Here is a 21,770-nt window from a genome sequence, read left to right on the forward strand (position 1 = left end):
TTTTTTTATTTAAAAAAATATGTCACATACTTCACAGCCAGGATGTGTCCTGCAACACATTTTAAAAGGGGAAGTGACTTATTGCAGTGTAACAACATGAGCAGGGTCATAGAAGCAAATGTTTTATCAGCTTGGAGAAAACAGTTGAAATAAAAATCTAAATGATGTAGAAGGGATCTTTGAAAACTGTCTTTTTCTTTTTCTCTCTGTACAACTGTATGCAATTTAATGCAACACTTCCACCTTAACATCTGTTTATGAAGCTCAAAATGTTTGTTTTGGTGAAATTGTCATAAATGTATAAATTCAATTATATGTTTATTATTGAGGTCATAGTTAAAGGTGGTGTTGTACTGGACTACATTATATTCAGAGGTGTTCCTAATATTCTGACCCTCCCATGTATTTAGCAAAAATATAGAGACACATCTGAATATAAGAGCTTCATAAACACAGATGTTAAATGGTAAATGGACTGTATCTATATAGCGCATATTTTCTACAGTGTGTTACAGTGGCCAAAGCCCTTTACAGGAGATCATACACCATTCACCCATTCACACACACACTCACACCCCGATGATGAGTTAGGGTAAAAGTGTTGCATTGAATTGCATACAATTGTACAGGTGTACCTAATAAAGTGGTCAGTGAGTGAATATAATGAAATATTGAATTCCCTCAACCATACCCAGTGCATCCCTTTTAAAATATTTCAAATATTTATGAAACAGGTAGTGTTTTACCTCTTTGAGTCTCCACAGATCTCTGCTGAGCGAGTCTACTCTGAAGCGACCCACCATCACACCCTCCTGCTTTTTCAGTTCTTCTATTTTTGTGGTAAAAGTGATGAGGAAGTGTTTATGCATGCCCCTGGGCAGTGCTGCTCCTCTCATCAGCGCACCACACTTTCATGCAGTTACAGTATGTTTTATAATATCCAGTTTTTATAATATCCACATACAGTACATCCAGTTGGGATCTTGTACTTGCTAAATTAAACTGTGAAAATAAAGAAAACTGTTTTTCTTTGTTTACAATATGTTGCTTTTCTTGACTGCAAGGTTATATGAAAATGGCAGAAAACAAAAGTATATGTGTGAAAAAAAGTCGACATCTTGAAAACCCGACTGCCCAATAAGCAGATGTACTGAGGCGCAGTTTGTTGGCGTCTAGTTGTTTTAAAGAGGAAATAACTTTTGGTCATAATACCAGTACATACTAAGAATAGTGTGATGTGCATGTATGAGAATGGTCTGCATTTTCTGTGAATCCTGTTAGTTGTTCCTGCAACACATTTTGAAAAAGTAAAGTCCTGTAAATAATCTATGACCTGTTAAATACAAATTACCAATACTGCTTAATGACCTACAGATGGAATAAGTCATAAAGTCACCATTTCACATTAAAGCTCAGTGTACAGTTCTCTCATCTCCTTAGTTTCAGGAGAACACAAGGTGGGAATTTGAACTATAGTTTCTAATGTGATTTCTTTGGTTTGAGATGAACATCCTCTTATAGTATCTGAAACATTTTCTGAGGCTGTGATGTAAAATGAGAAGATATGAGATCCAAAAAGTGTCAGTTTCTTGAGACCCCACTGCAAAAGATGAGAGACATGTAATAATGTGTGCTCACTGTGACAACTCCGAGTTAACTACATCTCAGTTGTTTGCTTCCTCTGTTGGCCTGACTTTTCCTTCTCCATTAAGATGCAATCATACATCTAGTGTTTGTTTGTGAATGCCAAATTTTAATGTATTTGAAATTAAACTAGCTCTGTTGCCTCATAGCAAGAAGGTTACAGATTCAGGCCCAGGCAGACCCAGAGCCTTTCTGTGTGGAGTTTACATGCTCTCCCTGTGCCTGTGTGGATTCTCTCCAGGTCCTAAAGCTTCCTCCCACAGTCCAAAGACATGCAGCTTAAGTTGACTGGTGGCTCTAAATTGCCTTTAGGAGTGAGTGTGAGTGTGTGTGGTTGCCTGTCTCTAAGTGTCAGCCCTGTGACAGACCGGTGACCTGTCCAGGGTGGACCTTGCCTCTCGTCCAGTGTCGTTCGGGATTGGCTCCAACCTTTGGAAAATCCTTGTTTTGGGTTGGAGTTTTAGTTTGACCATGTACTAACCACTTTAGCTGCTTCTTCACTATGATGTTGACTTTCAAAACCAAGAATGCTCAAAACGCTCCACAGCTGGTTTTCTATCAATAATCAACTTTTTTTCATTTCATGTTGTTTTTATTTTATATGTTTGCATGGAACCGAAGACAGATGAATTCGCTTGGTGTGAAAGACTTGTTTAAAACAAACGAGCAAGCAAATGACCACTGCAGAAAAAGTAACAGTGTGACCTGGCAGAAAGATTGCAAAACCCTGATCGGAATTATTGTGTCAATCATATACAGTATGTAGAAAAAAAAATCTCCATAATGATAATTATGACCACCACAAGTATAAGACATACAAATATGCTTTACAACAAACTGTGACAAAAGATTAGGTGATATATATTTGATACGTCCACTTTTTACAAAAACAAAAATGATAAATAAATAAAACCCTGCATGAGGCGTTCAAAGACAGGAAGTGGTTGTTGTCTGTGCATTCAGGCAACTTAAGAATGCCAGTCACAGAACAACAGAGCAATGTCTTAATAAAAGGCTATTAATAAATAAATAGCTGGTTCAACCAGGCTTTGTTTACATGCACAGGGAACTGCATTTTTACTCTTGAAGAGTCTAAATAACAGTCAAAAGCCCTAGTACTTCTTTGTATTGTGTACCAATATATTTTGTAGACCTGGGGCCTATTGCACAAAACTAGGATAAGGGATTAAGCCAGGATATCTTGGTGATCCTGGCTCAATTTATCCATGAACCGGTTGTTTTTTAAAAACCCTTAAAAACATCCAATCACATACAAGCTCATACATGTCGACCAATAATGACACTGCAAGTGTCGCTGGGCTTTTTATTTTCCAGGATTTTTAAGGTAGACTTTTTCAATCAAATGTAAGCCACATTTAATTTAAGAACTTCAGACATAACTTGAGGCAACATAAGATAAATGAATTCTTTCAAAAGACATTATGCTTACAAGGACGCAAAAAATATTTAATAGTGGAAAACATGCAGCAAGTTATCTGTTACACCTGTAACTGAAATAGTGACAGTGATGCCTTCATGCAGCTGCAGGTAAAAATTATTACAGTGCATAACACATAACAAACAGTGATGAGCATCTGGTGGAGAGAGATTCATTTAGGTTCATGTGAACAGCTCGACATGAAGTGCTCCTCAAAGAGTAATTCTATTGTTTCCACATTGCCACTGCTGCCAAGGAACAATCTCTATCCATCTCTGTATGGAGGCACAACAGTTACAGGCCTGTGCTGCATTTTGTACTGATTGTAAAACCAATTAGAAGCATCTCACAGAGACGAGCTGCTGCTTTGATGAAGTTAATCTATCATTTTAAATGAGGCAGCCGCAATAGGGCGTTGTTTCATTACATGCTTTTATAAAGCCATAGTCACAGCAAGTGTATCAAAGTAATCTCCGTCTCCATGAAGAGATGATTGCACATCTCCCATTAGATCTCACTTTCCACTTAAGCTTTCTATCAACATCAGTACATACAGCGTAACGGTGTCTGTTCAGAAATCAGCGGATAATGTAGCTGTTACCTTCAGTGTTTTAGAAACCATTTCTTGCAGAGGAAACTGGCATAATTTATATTGTTAAAACAGTTCACCATACAATAAAGAGTATCAATTCGGCTTTTTCACTACATACTGTATGTAACAGATTGAAAGTGAAAACAGACTCATCAAAAATCAATTACTACCAGTAGCCTACGACAGTATACTGTATGGTCATCGGATAAGGCTGCAGTGTGTCCATGAGCTGTTTTCAAGCACTTTTGGAAGATACAGAAGTGTTTGACCCTCAAGACCTGATGCAAAGTGGAAGAAGTGGGTTTAGACTCTTCATATAAATGCATGGGGAACTCCTCTGACTTGCATAAAGGTCAGGTATTCATCACGGGCAATACTACTCAGCCTATGAAAACAGTCATATAGTGTCCTCTGTTGCCCTATACACTTTAGAAAATCTGTGAGAATAACAATCAGGGTTATCTAGACTTAAATCTGGAGATGTAATGACAGACAGCTGAGTTCAAAACTATGTTCATAGGGTTTGAAAGACATGGGCATTTGGTTGCATTATAAGCCACATAGGATCCAGCCTTATTGGAGCTTAACCCACACTAGGGTTTAAAAGCCAAGATGTCTGAGCCTCTGCTCTCCTCTCAGGTCTATGGAAGTGCAATGCTAAATGTTGGGGAACCTTTAATCAATGGTTAATAGGAAAGAAATGAACTCACACAGCAGGTATTACTCTTTAAATCAATCAATCACAGTCAAAAACAAGGTCGCTGATTTGATTTTGACTACAGTGCACACTAGGTAGGGTTTAGGTACTGTTTTCTAAGCTTATACTAAGACAGTGTTCAGTCGAATGGTCAAATGATGTGTGACAAACTATGTCTAACATGCCAAACCATCTTTTCATCATTACAGATCAATATCTAAATTTGTGCCTGCTGGCGAAAGACTCATGCAGGGTATTTACTGTACATACTGGCATTCTTTTCCTTATCAATATAGATCTTATTAATATGTATTATTGACACCATTGTTATCAAGTTAGACTATTAGTGAGCTCTGATATTACATCACAGGATCATCAAATGTTTTGGAATAGCACAACCAGCTGGCTAGTCAGCATCACTTTTATCAGTCAAACATCTGATGCAACCCTGCAAGAAAAAGCATCATCTTCTCAAGTGAAGCAATGCTCGAACTTCCCAAAGGCCCCAGACGTCAGTGTCCCAGGATCTTTCAGCACGATTTGAACACACACATGCCTTCACATACACACACACATTGTCAAAAAGTGATAACACTTTGGCCACTCATACGCAAGTATGTTGTGCTTTAGTCTGTATTTTTTAGAGAGCTAGGCCCCATGTGCTAGGGAGAAGAAGGAGAAGATAAGACAGACAGTTTGCATTGGGCACCAGTTCAGGAAATTCCCAAATCATCTCAACACATTCCACAGTTAACTGGAACATGCTGGGAATAAGCTGTGACACTGTTCAGAAGCGGGCAGTGCATCACTTACATTAACAAAACCTCATCAAATACTATCAAAAGTGATGGTGATATTTCTTTCACTTACTATGAGAAGCTACTGAGTCACAGCACGCGTCAAATACAATTATGTGGAAACAAGGCTCTGGGGTGTGTTTCCGTCTCCCGCCTCAGTCGGTTATCTTCTTGGGTTGTAAGAAAAGAGAGGGGGTGGGGGGTTCGCTCTCAGATGATAGACACACATAAAGATAAGAGAACAAAGATCACGGTAACTCCTTGCCCTGATGCTTCGACTGGCAGCAGACACAGTGACAGTTACTAGAGACACATGTAGCACCAATAGTGAGATGGATGCAAGCACTCAGATGTCTGTCATTTGACAATAACATCAACAATCACAATGAACAACATGGTGAAAGCAACAAAAATATAACCACTGGTTAACACTACATGTTTTAGAGCATATGTATTGTAACTGAGGCTAGAAATTTAAATATATTTTTTACATAGTCCAGGGGGTCGTACTCTGACCCAAAAAGTACCAGATTTTCCAAACTGTGGTGTATAAAGAGGGGGCCCATGGAGGAGGGGCAGCGTGAAGGGGGAGCACTGGCACCAGTGGTACATTATAAGTGGCAATTTTGAAGAAATGACAAACAAATCATCATTTGTAGAGTGAAATCCTGTGGCGGAAGGGGAGTTGTTATACTGTTTATGGAGCAGAGGATGTGTGGGATAGGGGCTGCCACTGCATCTCGCATAGCCGAGGGATCAAGGAAGGATTGCGATTCATTTGGCTTTGATTTCCGTGTAACTGCTGCCGTCATCACCCCTCCCTGAGGCCCCCTCCCTGGACCTGGCCCCAATAAACTCCAGAGCAGCATAATTCAGCTCTTGCCTCTCCAGTCTTGCCATAGAGCCCACAGGTTGATAATCCCCCTCTTCTCCCTGCAGACAGAAGAACTGATCAGTGGCACAAATCACTGGCAGGGTGCCCATGACACCGCACAAGACAGAAGAGCGTGACAGACACAGTAAAGAAAAGAGGTGGTTAGTGGTTACTGGTTGGCATGCTGACAGAGAGACTGAGATGTTTCCTGTTAGTTTGGCAGTTTGTGTAAGCAATGAGGCAGCCATGCAGAAGGCAGTTTCAGCAAATGTTCGGAAACGAACAGCAGTGTACAGAACACAGAAGCTGAAATGCGAGGAGATGTATCTGTCACTGAGGCTTGTGCTGTTAATGGGGATTTGTTTAGGAACCTTACCGTAGTCTCCTCTAGAATGGAGTTAAACTTTGAGCCCAACAGCTCTGTCTTAAGCTGTGCAAGAGTTAGGGGAGAGAAGAACAGACAGACAAACGCAGAGAAGCGATGAAAGCAAGAGAAAACAGTGTTTGAAAAGGTCAAGGTTGGAGCTACTAGACTGCTAGTGGGAGAGTCCTTCTACTACCTCTTTTTCAAAGGTCAAAATGGGGTCTCATAATTTACATCTCGTTGCATTACACAAAGCTTTAACCCCAAACAATCTGAGAGTGGTCATCCAACCCATCCTCCACCATAAGCATAAGCATTGACATCAGCATGTCTCACCACTTTCTTCCTCAGATTTTGTTTGTCCTTCTTGACTGCGCTGTAGTACAATGCTGGGTTCTCCAGGACCACGTCCTGCCTAGGGTTGCCATTCTCTCTGGGGGACGGAGTCACATAATCAGACTCGGTCTCGAGTGCCACTAATGCAGGGCGACACGCCAAGCCTGGGCATCCATTTTAAAACAACAAGCTCTGTAAGGTTATGCTGGAGGCCAACTGTGGCTGTCAGTGATGTGGTTATTTTATGGGTTTAGTTGCTGAGCTCACACCCACTTCAGGGGTGATTTGCCAAACAAAAACTAGCAAATTTTGGGGGTTGAAATACAATTTGAGGCTAAAATAAAGCACCTTGGTTAAGTGGGGTACTTGGGTTGTATTTAGCAGAGCAGGTCAAGGATACAAAAGCAATGGCAAAGCAGGGAACTGTGCCTGCAAAATATAAGGTTAGTCCAGCTTGCTAACCCACTCCACAAGGCAGCCAATGTGGATCTCCGAGGATTTCAACAGGGACTTTTCGTTGCAAAAGAAAACTGAAGTTGCTCTGGAAAAATGATGCTCACGTCCACATCAATCCCACATTCACTCATATACATGTGCATCAGTGTGTTTTAGAATGGATGACTAGGCTTAAGTGTTTCCTTGGATTTCAGAAAATGCTTAGTGAGGAAAATGACTACTTCTGCCTCGCATCGGCTTCTCTATTAGTTGGACACGTATACTCACTTCTTGTTGTTGTGGCCGACGTATCTCACTGCTGCAATGATGAAGGCTATGACTGCCACTCCTCCGATGGTGCCAACTATCACTGCCATCATGTACTTTTCTGAAAATAAAGGTGATCACAATTCAAAATGAGGGCGTGCGACTTAATTACCGATTAAAATGTAAAACTGCACACCTTGACAAGCATATGTATATGGTTATAAGACTGTAGGTCACCATACACCAATACTTTTATCACAGTGAAAATGCCATCTTAAACCAAAAATTAAGGCATTGTTCACTTAATTAAAGCATTTTACATTAGTTTATTGAAAGGAAGAATTCTGAGTCACACACAGCGTGAACGGTGAAAGAAGGACCATCATCATATTGATATTGATCATCATACCATATCACCATCATATTGTTTTAAATATATAGATACTGTACTGAAGACAACACATGCTTGTAATTGGGTGGAACAGTTAGTCTGTACTCACTCTCCTGCTGCAGCTCCAGAAATACACTCTCTCTCCCGTAAATGTTGGAAATGCTGCAGTGGACATTGACAGCAGGGCCGCTGTTGTCGACACGCTCGCCTTTCTCCCGCAGCTTGATCATGCCTGTGGAGGTGTGTCCATCTGTGTGTGTATAGAAGTTGTACCGGCCCTCGGTTTCATTGATGGTGATGTTCAGATCGGGCAGGTAGAACTCAATGGTGGGTTCAGGGTTTCCTGTGGCTATGCAGATGCACTGGACACCCTCCCTCACCACTGTGCACTTTGACTCCTCCAAAAGAACTGGGGCATCTATTGAAGGAGGCAGTACAGTGAAGAGCCACAATAACAGCAGTGGATAATGGGGATTTTTTTTTACATAGTAATGCTTCATACTTTGGTCTAGATGTGTTGATGAATGCATACTAATATGTTCTGTTAAATCTGTTAAATAAAGATCATAAGACTTGACACATGCTCATTGCAGATGCTCCTAATGTTGCTCTTAATTACTGAGTGAATTACAGAAGAGTGAAGCACTCACACTCAACAGTGATGTTGAGGGAGCTGCTGGCTCTGCCATGCTCGTTCTCAGCCAGGCAGCGGTACTGTCCGTCTCCCTGCGGCGTGATCTCCATGATCTCCAGCACTGACAGCTTGTCAGCAGTGATGGTGCCCACCAGCTCTCCGTCTTTCAGCCAGGTGAGGGTCGGGGCCGGGCTGCCCTCAGTGCTGCAGTGCAGGGCCAAGGAGGTGCCCTCTAGTACTGTCATAGAATCATTTACTACAGGCTCACGTGGAGGGTCTGCAATAAGAGAGAGGACGTAGAGAAATTCAGAGGGTTTTTTTAATTAAGATTTTAATGGGGAACTGCTTATTTACACATCCAGCAACATTATTAATATTAGTTTTTAGCTGAGGTTTCTGGCTACTCTGAGCTCTGTTCTGGTCTCTACCAACTCCGGAGGAAAATACAGTTTCAGTTTCACAGTGTTCAGTAACTGTGTCTGTCTGTTGGTGCTGTACAGTAGGTTTATCAGGCCTGTTTGGATGAAAACAGCTGCCTGTTGTGACCAAAAACAATGCTATGAGAGCAGTGCAAGTATGGATGACTCTCTGCAGGTTCATTGCTACAAGTAGCTTTTCACATTGTCAGTTGATACATTGTCATTATAAAAATATTGGTTATGGACACTAGATATAAAATCATAAGAAAACAATTTCTTTGTGAAGTTTAATTGGCAGTGGCCTTCTAGGGACGCAGCATGTGTCTTTTGTCACTCTCTGTTTGTACTGTTTGAATTATAATACTACTAATGTGGGGCATGGATCTGTCACACTGCTCTGGGTATTGTCCAGCATACTTCTTTATTATGCAACTGCCTCCTCATGATGCTGTACATGTGATCCTACAGACTGATGTACTGGTGAAGCGAGAATAGTTTGAACAATACTGAGCATAAGTATTGACAGCAGAGAGGGGGATTCATCTCTTGAGAAGATTTTACAAATGTTTTGAGGCTTTGTTGCTGTTGTTTGCTGTGACTCTAAATTGAGTTAAAAGCTTCTGCAAATGTTGTGGATCTAGCTTCTGTCCTTTGCCCAGAAACAGGATGCAAAGTTGAACAGTGACATTGCCTGCTGCTGACTAACTGTATAATCCACACTCATTTTAAAGCATGATATAAACTTTCAAATGCAAATCCAGTGTAACTTGCCTGCCACATACTAATTTTAGGTGACAGATTGTGTGCAATATGATGGAATTGGAACACAGCTGTGTCTCAGAGACTTACACTTGACAGCCAGGTACATTGAGGTGTTCATAGTGCCATAGCCGTTGTCTCCAACACAGGTGTAGATGCCCTCCTGTGCAGGCGTCACATCGTCCAGGGAAAGTGAGAGGTTGGACGCCGTGTCCCACAGCACCTCCTCGTCTGCAAACATCCAGGAGATCCTGGGAGGAGGGTTACTGTCCACCTCGCAGTGCAACGTCACAGAGCTGCCCTCCATCACCCCTGAGGACACGTTCACCCACACAGAGCGTGGAGCATCTGACAGGAAAAGTGAAAAAGACTATTTCATTTCCAATTACTCTGCTTTGGCAACACATTATTCAATCTATAAAAGCAGAACAGAAATATATTTCTGTTTTGGCTTTGTACTGCACACAGGATTTAAAATGAGATTTTTGATTATTTGTGCTTGATCGGTAAGTTTAGTTTCATTCTCATAGCAGAGCATGGTGGAGCAGGGAGAGGGACTGCTGGGTGGAGCAGAGTGGATTGATTTGGAGGCTTATGCTAGTGCTACACCACCCTAAGTTACATATTGTAGCTTTAAGCACATCAATATGTTAGCATTGTCTTTGTGAGGATGGTAGCATGCTGACGGTATGAAAATGCAGATACCGCTTAATCAAGAAATTGCATGTTAACTGCAATTATCTATGGCTGTTAAAACCTCATGATGAAACACTAAAACCTTTTTTGGAACATAAATTGTGGCACTGCATGGCAAAAACACTTAAGAGGATACTGCCATTGCTATCACTGGGATTATTACTGTGGCATGACACACACAATGGCCCCTTTAAGACGATAAATAGATAAATAGAAGTGGTGACCATCATTATTACTTGTTTCCCTTATAAAGGTGAGATCCTTTTGGACTTACACTTGATGTCCAGAAAGATGCGCCGTTCATAGACCAGTGTGGTGTTGGGGTAGTAAACCCTGCAGCCCAGGAGCTGCCCATTGTGCATGGGTCTGGGTGTGAAGGTGAGGGTGTTGGACAGAACCGCTGTGTTGCTCTCCTCCACATAGTCGGAAGAGAACTCGGGGTCAGGCAGGTAGTCGGTGTAAATCCACTGGATCTCTGGAGTCATGTCGGGGCAGTTGTCAGGAGCATAACATGTCAACTCGAGACTCTCATCACTGACAATCTCCTCTGGGATGTCAATGCTGGGTTGATCTGGTGGACATGAGAGAAATACATCACTGGATTTTTATGATGAATAGCAGCATTTTATGTTCATGCAGAGGTTCAACTCAGAATTAATCAAAACTGGAGCAAAGATTTTAAAAAAATTATATTGAATGGGATGAAAATAATTAAAAACTAAACCATGCAAACACAATGTTACCTAAAATTAAAAGCTAGGTATTTCAGAATCATTGAATTGGTATTTGCAGTATTTGAAATATCCTTTTTAAAATAAAGACCAAGCTTGGCACACAGTAAATAATATGAACTTAAATAAAGCTTCCTGTTGATGAATAATCCCTCCTTCAGTTTTTTCCTCTATTAAAGTTGAAAGAAGGTTGAAATTATTAAACTGAACTGTCTTGTTTCATTACACAACTTCAACAGACATATAATTTTGGTCTTTGTGTTAGTAATTCAAGGTAAAAGTCTAATAATTGTTAGATTAAGTTGTCATTTTACTATCAGCTATAAAACAATTTCATTTTTCTGCTTCCAGTTTAATGCATATTCCATTCCGGTCACTGACTTACCGAGAACTTTGAGCTCAGCGAAGTCTGGGTATGTGTACATGTTGGCTCCACCGAGGTCAGCGCGAAAGTAATATCTCCCTGAGTGCTCCGTGCTGACATGGTTGATGAGCAGAGTGCAGTTCCTCTGATGCAGGTCGCCCAGCAGCTTGGTGCGGCCTTTGTAGCTCTCATGCACGACATCAGTGCGTGATTTGTAGACCACAGGTGGGAAGAGTTGAGGGTAAGGCTGACCGAAGTACCAGATACCATGAATACCACGGTACGGCCTGACACCAGATGGGTACATGAAGGTGCACGGGATGACCACACAGGAGTTTGTCATGGCTGAGATGTCCCGAGGTATCCAAACGTTCCACTGGCAATTGGCATCTAGGAGAAGATCAGAGACAGATGTTGAGAGAAATATGATGATGACAATTTCTACAAAAGAATAAAATAGCTGCATATGTGGTGATAGATTTAAGGTATAATGCAAGAATATGTCTATCATCAAACAAAGAAGAGATGCAGAAATGTATTACCATTAATGATCAACAACAGCGGTAAGAGCAGCTCCAAACACCACATGGTCTCTGCTCCACACTGGACCATAGACCTCTGAAACACATAACATCCTGTCAGTTACAGCACATGTATCATCAAGAAAAAAAAAACATGAAATGTCTTGTTTACAGCATTAGTGGTCCTGGATAACTCAGACAGACCAGCTACCTTTAAAAAAATACTCAAATATACAAAACTGTGAGTCAATTTTGAATAAAACCATTGACATATATTCCAATTTGCAGCATTTTCAAAAAGGAAAACAAAGCAGTTTTAAACTTTAAAACTAAACATTGCCAAGTTTAAAATACTAACTAAATCCCCAAAAATGTAGTATTTTCTCACCCCACAAAAAAGTCCCACAAAACAAGTTATAAAATGAGGTTGTACTGTTTAGTTTTATCCTAATCACTTTGATTTAGTTTTCTTATTCTTTTCTAATCTATTTTTACTCTACTGTTATTCTATTTTAGTTTCCTAAGTGGTGTGGAATTCAATACTAGGTGAGAGAGAAATGGTATTTCGATTTCCTGCATGTCCTACACATATAGTGAATTGACAATAAAAATCTTTGATCCTTTGATCCTTGATCCTTAAAAAATGAAAATCACCAAAATTTGTGTCATATATTTGCTGGAAAATTACATTCGGTTCATCTGCAACATGAGCCGTTCTTACTGACAAACAATTCCAATTTCATGTTTTTGTATCTGATCACAGAAAGGTTTTATCACTGTCCATCTTTTCACCCAGATGAAACAAAACTGATATAATAGTGTGGCTGTGAGTCAGAAACATTATCTACAAACACACCATGATGCATTGATTTTCTCCCAGAAAAAAAACACTGCCAGTAGGAAAAACAGGAGACGCACAATAATATGTCAGTCTATAATATTTTTCATACTGAAACTGTATTTTATAACAAACAAACATGAAATGCTCACCCAAGACTTCCCTGCAAAACACAGAGGCAAAATGGTACCACACAGTGTGGACTGAAGTATGTGACAGTGTAACTGGACCAAGTGACAGAAATAAACATCCAGATGTTGTAGATGGTGAAGAAGTTAACATTATTTAAACAGCATGTAGGTTTTCAGTGAGATAGAAAACATGATTTTCTCAGCTTGAATGAGCTGTTTCTGTGTATTCCCATTATAAAATGTCTGTTGGGTTTTAAGCGTCCTTTAGTGAAGCATGTGTAACTTCAATCCTGAGATATTTATCTATAACCCTGCTTAACTAACTGAATGTTCTGAACTCAAATTCAACATAACATTTTAATTATTAGCTAGAATTTTTGCTTTAACCTGCGCCCAATTGGGCTAGAAATGTTTTGCTGGTTGCTAAAATAAATCAAAACCGACTTCATTCTCAGTCTCTTCTTTAAATGACTGAATATGTTTTGTGTCAAAGCAACACAAATCTATGATTCATGTTCTGGTGTGTAAACAATAAAGTTGAGTTTTAAAAATGTAGTTTAAATCCTTGTCCAAGTGACTTGTGACTGCGGTTTCACCTTGAAATGCTGATGTTAGAAACAGACAGAAGCTCTGCAGGGCACCGTGTCAGAAGCTCCACTAGAGGGCGTTCACTTACAGCCCAGCAGCCTTACTCCCTTCTTCTCTGTAAAAACAAAAAGTAGTGACATCAGCATCATCATGCAATGACATAATTCCCAGTCCCCTCACTCGCACACAGAGCCACAGTAAATCACACAGACTCATCGCCTGTCAGCACCTGTTTACTCCCCCTCAGTAGAGTCACTCATTACACGTAATCGCCCTCAGTGAATGACTCTCCCTGTTGGCTGAGCTCTGACATAAAGCCAAACTCCAGTCACCAAACATCATGCAATCATCTGCATTATCTGTGCTGTATAAATCAGGAGATAAGAAGGGACCGATAATAATATTCAGCAATGACAACGTGTGTAAACAAATGCCACTGCATAATTCATTTATTAAGAAATGAGCAAAAAGGTGTTGCAAAGGAATATTAACCATTCCATCTCACTGTAGTATGGAAATGTCGTTCAAGAGAGACTATTACAGATCTGACAAGAAAATCGAGAAAACAATTTTTGTGTCTAGGTTGTTGTTTACCTGTCTTATCTGTTATGAAATAGATATTAAGTAAAGTGAGTGTGATATACAGTATTAACCCTACTTTCAATTACTATTAAACAGTAACCATAAATATCACTAATAGATAGGACTCAGCAATACCTTATGCAGGTAAATATCAGTTGTTTTATGAGTAGAGGCCACTGACTCTTTGACGCCCCATGGGTACAGAGAATAAATGAATAAATGATCTTTAGTTGTGGCCAATGGGTGGCCAATGGCTCTGGGAAATGGGGGTGAAAGGTTACAATTCTGTAAGAATTTATTCCACAGCTGTGAGAGGAGAAAGGTAAGGTTGACTTCTCTTCTATTTTGGGGTCTTAAATCCAAATCCAGAAAGACTGGCATGGTAAGGTTGCTATCAAACTTACATCAAATCTAAAATGACCAACACCTGGATCTGTTCACAGCACAAAGAACAGGAAACCACATGTTATCATTCTGTAACTGAACTCTAAGTGAAATACCTTTCTTTGCTGTTCAAAGCCAACAACATATCATGATAACATGATACAGCTACAGTCAGGGCCTTAACATATTTTCCTTTCACTTACAAGCAGACTTGTCAGCCAAAGTGTGATGAAAACAATCACATGAGATGCAGCAGTGGAATGTGAAAGTTATAGTATTACACTGATTAAGTATGTTAATCAGATCTAAATCCAATTATCTCTAAATAATATTCAGTGTTACATTTTAACACTCACTCACAGTGACATCTGACGCTGCTGTTTCATTTATTTGATATTACTGTCATTCATTCTCAACACTGTGAAGGTTTTGCTTGCATCAGGTTACAATAATGCAACACCAGTTATATATTGTCATTTATTCTCAACACTGTGAAGGTTTTGCTAGCATCAGGTTACAATAATGCAACACCAGAAAATGTTACAGTTCACCCTTTTACACTCATCAACACTGTAGCGTGCTGGGGGAGCCAGGGGGAGCTCTGTGGACTTTAAGCACACACACACACACACACACACACACAGCCAGTGATATGCCCAGAGGGCGAGGACTGGCGCTGTTGCTCATGGTTAGCAGGGGGAGAAAACTTTGGGTTGGTGAACTGTGTTTCCGGCTCACAGGTTTTTCTCAGGGGGGAAACTGTGTATACAAGTTCATGTCGTCTTTTTGGTAATAAACGTAGTGGCTATCCAGGGTCATGCGGTGTAACAGGCTTGGAAGCCTGCATAAAAATGATTTTAATGTCATTCCTTGGCAGAGTCTCTAGAATCCATCACTACTTTTTTCCAGTATTTTTCTATTTACATTCTTTCTATTTACATTATAACACACTAACTAGCTTTTACTTTTGTTGTGCTAAAAAAATGTCTGTCTAAATTTGATATACAGATGAAATGTATACTAATATCATCACGACTGTTACTTTGGAACGGTTGTAGAATAAATAAATGCAGAAGTAGAAGCTGAGGATCTAGCCTCATGCTGCAGCAGCCGGCGCGTACAGATGGCAGGCCTAAGAGTGGATTGTGCTTAAGAGCTTCGTGATTAATATGCCCCAACATCCCCCGGAGGATCCAATATTAGCCTTGTTGATGGACAGAAGTGAAAAATTCTGCTGGTCTGACATTGCAAGAGGCCATGGATTCGTCATGCTGCTCATCATTTTTAGTCGTGTTACTCTCATATAATGTATATATGCAATGCATTTTCAGTTTACTTGTCTAGAAGCTGTCTCCTGCTTTGTGCCATCTTTTTTGGCCACTTGGTCACAGCAGAAACCAGCTGTGAACACACCTTTTGGCAAACTTGTTAGCAAACTTGATAATTTACACATCCAGTGGTTACATGGCAACATTTAATATTATTATATGTTATTATATATGTATGTATATATATATATATGCTGTTATCCTTTAATTGGTGTTGTGTTTGTGGCCATCTTGGTCCATATTGCTACATTGCTGGCTATGACGGCCCTAACGTTTCTCCAGTGTTGCGTCTGCACTACAACAAAAGGCCACGAGCCATGTGAGTGTGTCCAGGCAGAGAGGCCATGCATCAGCAGCAGAAGGGGAGAATAGAGCTGAGCAGCCGAGGCAGGGCCACTGACACCACCACCACCAACCCCAACAACAATGTCCTCATTGTTGGGCCAGACAAATGGCTGGCACTGAGCACAGAGCATATGTGTGCACAATTACACACTCGACACACACGCAGAAGAACACTTGCCTCATACCAGCCTCAGCACCAGGCTCCTGCTCCCTCTAAGTCCTGACTTTGTTTTCCTCCCGTTGTTTTTGTTCTCCCTGAGTTGGTCGTCTTGCTCCGAGTCCCAGATTCTGTATGAAAATATTAAAAAAGGGCAATAAAGAGAGTTGTTAGAAGGAGACTAGGGGAAGGCGAAGAGAGGGAGTCTGTGTAAGCTCTAGTTTACATGCATTGTGGGCACTATGAATATGCCTTCAGGCATTTCTGGAGCTGTTCTTTGGCCCACTCAGCATTCCTTTGCTCTGTTCTGCCATTTCCTTGTGCCTTCCCATGTGTCTCAATGTCCTAGACTCTGAGCCTTCATCATCCTTCACCTCTGAGATCAAAGCTAATCAGCTAAACCTTTCCATGTTACTGGTGCCCAACACGTAAGGGCAAAAGCTGTGCAGCGAAGAAACGATGACTCAGTAACACTTTGAGGCTGTATTAAAGCAACATACGGAGAGTAGGAGGGACAAATTGTGAAATGAATATGGCTATATAAATTACAGATTTTGGTCTTTTAAAGGATCGTATGTTTAAACTTGTGACTCAAGAATGTGTTTAAATCTGACATTATATCAGGATAAATTTGAATTTCAGAAATGAAAAAGGGCTTCAAGACATGATCTTTTTTTTTTTTTCCAGCGATATGCAGATTTAATATTTTCCTTGCTGAGGAATATTTGTAGGCACAAGCATGGATTCACTCGCAGATCCACATAGTGAATATATAAAAGTAACAAAGGCAACTTGTGTATCCAAGTGGAACTTTTTTTTTTTTTATCACCCTCACTGTTACATGCAGGGTGAGTCACTGTGTTCAAAAGCCATTAGGCCACTGGCCAAATGATGGCATTGACTGAGCCATGAATAACCTCAAGGGAATCCCTCTGTAAACAGTCTGGAGACGAGCTGAAGAAGAGAATGCAGTATTGATGGTCTGGAGCCATGTACAAACGATTATGCGGCATGCCGTGAGCCCCCTACACACATGCAGCATAAGGCATGCCAGCACACTCCTCAGTATGGAGTATGCAGCTATGCGACCTTCCTCTGCACCCCCTCTGGGCTGGTTGTAAGCTTACCCAGCTCCATTGTCCTGCTAAGAGTGTAGTCATTATACAGTATGTGGACATTAATGTGTAAAAGCAGATCCAGTGAACATCTAGCCACGCAAAAAAATGATGTCATGCTTGTTTCTATGGCCTTATTTTATATAACAGAAGAAGTAAAAATGATTTTATAGAAAGCTAATTAACAGTATATGAAGTTAAAATATGATGAAACAAAAGAAGTGTCATTAAAAAATATGTTGTAATAAAACTAAAGACAATCCCTGCTCAGTTCAGACTTGAAAATATGTAATCTAAAAGTAAGTCAGTGCATGTTTATCTTCATCTGATAGTTTTTTTGCCTTTTGTAAACCCTTCTCTTCTAACAGCCAGTAATTCCAAAGCACGCTTCAGGGATACAGATGCTATCTGAAGATTCAGCTCTGCCAAATCACAGCACAACACCTTTTATGAGTCATTTTACATTACATTAAATTTTATTGAAACTGCTCACACAAACCAAAAGGCTCAGACAAACAACTGACTGTGCCAAGAAGAAGATTTTCATTGTGAATATCATCTGCAGCTTGTACACAAGAACTTCACCGTGGCTCTTGGATGGAGAGAAGAAAAATGGGCACTTTGTAGGCAGAACACTGTTCATTGTGCAAGGAAGAAGCTGAAGGAATTTTTCCGGAACAGGCCTGCTCACAGCTTGCGCTTTGCTGTTTGCCTGTGACGTGCGTTACTCCACTAAGGCCCCCACTAAAATACCCAGAGGAGCAGATGGTCTTAAAACATGACTGCACCCCCTCCCACACATGGTGTGCTGAGCTGTGCTGCACCCTGTGCACCACACACACACACACACACACACACTGATACACACGAGATACAAACACAAACACATGGATATGCCAATATCCAGTCACACATTCTGTCCAAGGTAACACACAGTCCTGGCACACATCAAAGATTTGAGGTTGCTGCTTGTCTTTTACAGTTAAGACATCAAGTGTAAAGTGTAAAAGTACCTGAAAGTCCTATTTTTCTTGCACATAATAAGGTATTTTAGCATCTGTGCTTGTATTGCTCCTGTGACATGTTTGCTGATCTAATTACTGGAACTCTTTCAGGAAACCATTTGTTGGAGTTGTTCATTTCAGAAGAAAGAAAACCGCATAAGATGACTTCAGGAGTGATTTCATGGTATCTGTTTGGCTCTGTGGGTGTGTGTGCCTCACTCCCCATCTACACCACCTTGTACTGATGCAACATATATTTGTCCATTTTCCACACTAAACATTTAGCTCTGTACTTTTAAGCTGGTTTGAAATTCAAATCAGTATATGACATTTTTAGGAACTGTTTTTGTTTGTTTTTTTCTTACCAAGACCCTAGGACGTGAGCTTCACTTGGCAGACCACCAACATAACAAGGGGCCACAAGCACTGATAGCTTATTTCCATCTCTTCTACCAGGCAAACCCTGTGACTCTGGAAAGTCCCCAGCCCAGTGGGCAGATGGTGAGCCACAGGCCTTCTCTCTCATTTACATGCTCTCCCTTCCGCTTCGAACAAAAGGGGGCAACAAACAGAGCAGTCACCTGGTCAGCTACACAAACGGATAAAGTGTGGCCCGGTCTGAGTGTTCACTGTGTACACCTCTGCCAACCTCTGACCTTCCATCACCACCTCTGATCTTTACACATGTGTTCAGATGTGGTATCATGCTCTGGCAATTACAGAAATGGTTCAGTGCTAATGGCACAGGCAGTGAAATCTGTGCAATATTAACTGGCTGAGCTTTTAGCAGCCCCCGCTAACATGCAACAGCACACACACACACACACACCGAAAACACAGTCACTCATGTGTGCAAGTGTATACATCATCACAGACGTGTTCACTCACACACTTATTCATCCAACGTATTCATCCAACTTTCACCCGTCACCTCATCTGTGAACATTCACGCAAACAAGCATGCACTCATGCGTTCTTGTAGGTGTTTCACCTTAAATGTCAAAAACAACAAAGACAGAGAGGTAAATAATATAGATTAGATCGATTTGATAGGCATAAATAATTAGAAATGTGTATAAATAATTAGAAACCAGACAAACACCGCTGCCCCTCACCTGTGTAGGTGACTGTGGCCGAGCTCCAAGCGTTCAGCGGCTCCTGTATGAGCCGTGCCAGCAGCCTTCCCTCTGACACTCATATGCAAAGCGTCACATCAGCCCGTTGCCAGCAAGACCTCTCGCCACTCTCTGTACCAAGCCCCAACGGTGGGGAATAAACTGCCCTCCCCATTGCCACCACCACCCCTTCCCGTATAAAAATCAGTTCGTCAGTGAAGAAGCATTGTTCGCTCCAAGACTCAGCCATTCACAAATACACACAAGGCTACAAAAGGCCACACTGTTCCCCCTCGCCCCAACAAATATGGGTGAGGCTTTGAGCTCCAAGGCCGTCTCATCCAACACGGCCGGGTGGTTTATGCTGGATAGAACCAAGCATATTTGATCATTTTGGACTGATAGAGTGAGACTGGGAAGTAGTGATGAGGATGATGAGGAGGGGTGGGACCAGAGCGAGGAAAAGGAGATCAAATACACGAGTGAAGAAGCTCAAAGTTGCTGTTACACTATGAGTTACATCTGTCACCATTTTGAAAATTAAGCCAGTGCTTCTAAGACTATGAATTCTGAAAACTGGAACCATGTTTTTGCATGATTCACTCCAGTGACCACAAATGATAAATATTTTTAGATGAGGTCTGACACCTCCCAGGCAGCCACTGGCTTCCAGTCATTTCACAACAAAACAAACCAGCTGCAAGAAAAGTTAAAAAGCTGTTTGAGAAAGATGGTCCTTCTGCTTTTATTGTCCTCAAAGATTCACCAATTCTAAGTGGAAATGCAGTTAAAAGTGAACATTTATTTGAATTACACTTAGTGACCAGTTTGTCAGATACACGTGTACAATCTAATGCTTCCCAACAGTTCTGCCATGATGTTTACCTTCGTTATGCCTCAAAAGCCCCTTTTTGGTCTCTTATCACACTTCTCGTAGAGGTGTTGTTTCAATTATGTGTTTTAGCATTGAGGTCATGGTAGGTTAAACAATGGCCTCAATAAAAATTGTATAAACTTGATAAAAGTAGAATTTGTGGGTGAGCCGTTTCATTGAATTGCAACAGATTGTACAGATCTATCTGACTAAGTGGCCACTCAAAGCAATCTACTGCATTACACAGCACTAGTGTCAACAAATTAAAATCTTTTTATATCAGATGTTAATGAATACAAAACAAGTAAACAAAAGCAGGGATGTAATGTAAAGTATAGTACAGTATATATATAGTTTGTGTTAATTGGGCCTAAACTCTAATATCATACATGTTACTTCAGGGTCAAGCTGTAGAGTTCAGTGTCACACACATACACAGTGATACTCAGAGTTTCATAAGAGATTAGATGTACAGGCCAGGTTCAAGTTCCAGTAAATAACAGATGGAAGAAGAGCATCATCTGCACTTATGCTGCCTTCATGTAACATGATGAGAAAAATTTCCATATTCAGGACTTGCGTGAGTTCACACCCTTGAACAACTCATCAACTCACACCCCGTCCATTATAATTAAATTTCATTAAGCCGACTGATTGATTAAAGTTTCCCAGTCATAACCACAACTTAGAGGTTGATATAAACAGTATTTACAAGTCAGAAACATCTAAAACTTTGACAGGACATTATTGCAGCATTAGTGCTAATGTAATATCAGTGATGTTGTTATCATCCAGCTAAAGATGTTTGGTTCTAAAATGCTGTTATTTCTGATGATGTAGCGGGCTGTGTATAGTGGTGAACATCATGCATCAGTCTAATGTGATATTTTAGAATAAAGCATTGTCATTGTCTGTGTCTTGATTGGTTCAAAAGTCATAATTATGAGAGACGAATACTGATCTACTTATGACGAAACTAGACTAAAGCAATTACTTTATCTTAATGAAACATTGCATTGGCCTTAATTACATCTTACAATAAAGCTAGGGCTGTGAGTGAGCCCACTACAGACGCCTCTCCTTGATGTCCTTTGAATGAACCACACAGTGAACTGAGGTCACTCTGAACCTGTGTCTAAACTCATGAACATTTTCTTTTTCTACAGTCTGTGTAATGGTTCTGCAACTCTTTAACCATCCCTATATTAAACACACATTCAACAAGCGACTGTAATCTAAAGTTAATCTGCCTAATTTAATTTATGATAGTGATTTTTCTACTGGTGAGTTTTGCCTAGAGCTTCACCGTGCTGTCTTTTACTTGTGCTAAGGCTAAGGCCAAATCACCCC

The 21,770-nt window shown here is 40.6% G+C and overlaps 1 protein-coding gene across 4 annotated transcripts; it reads right to left on the reverse strand.

Moving 5' to 3' along the window:
• Positions 1-3,090: 3,090 nt before the first annotated feature.
• Positions 3,091-13,628, reverse strand: mag (myelin associated glycoprotein). 4 transcript variants are annotated; one of them, XM_020587138.1, is made up of 11 exons: positions 13,525-13,628; positions 11,981-12,056; positions 11,460-11,828; positions 10,618-10,914; positions 9,738-9,995; positions 8,486-8,746; positions 7,945-8,253; positions 7,466-7,565; positions 6,743-6,839; positions 6,419-6,472; positions 3,091-6,101 (listed from the first exon to the last, which is right to left on the reverse strand). In XM_020587138.1, exons 2-11 carry the CDS (start codon positions 12,048-12,050, stop codon positions 5,943-5,945), a joined length of 1,974 nt encoding a protein of 657 aa, XP_020442794.1. In that variant the 5' UTR covers positions 12,051-12,056; positions 13,525-13,628; the 3' UTR covers positions 3,091-5,942. The 4 variants fall into 4 exon arrangements, with proteins under 4 accessions (XP_020442794.1, XP_020442795.1, XP_020442796.1 ...); XM_020587139.1 differs by lacking the exon at positions 6,419-6,472; XM_020587141.1 differs by lacking the exon at positions 6,743-6,839 and having other exon boundaries at positions 6,010-6,101.
• Positions 13,629-21,770: the final 8,142 nt, after the last annotated feature.

The sequence above is a fragment of the Monopterus albus genome, unplaced genomic scaffold (assembly GCF_001952655.1).
Source record: "Monopterus albus unplaced genomic scaffold, M_albus_1.0 scaffold440.1, whole genome shotgun sequence".
In the NCBI taxonomy this organism is placed as follows: domain Eukaryota; kingdom Metazoa; phylum Chordata; class Actinopteri; order Synbranchiformes; family Synbranchidae; genus Monopterus; species Monopterus albus.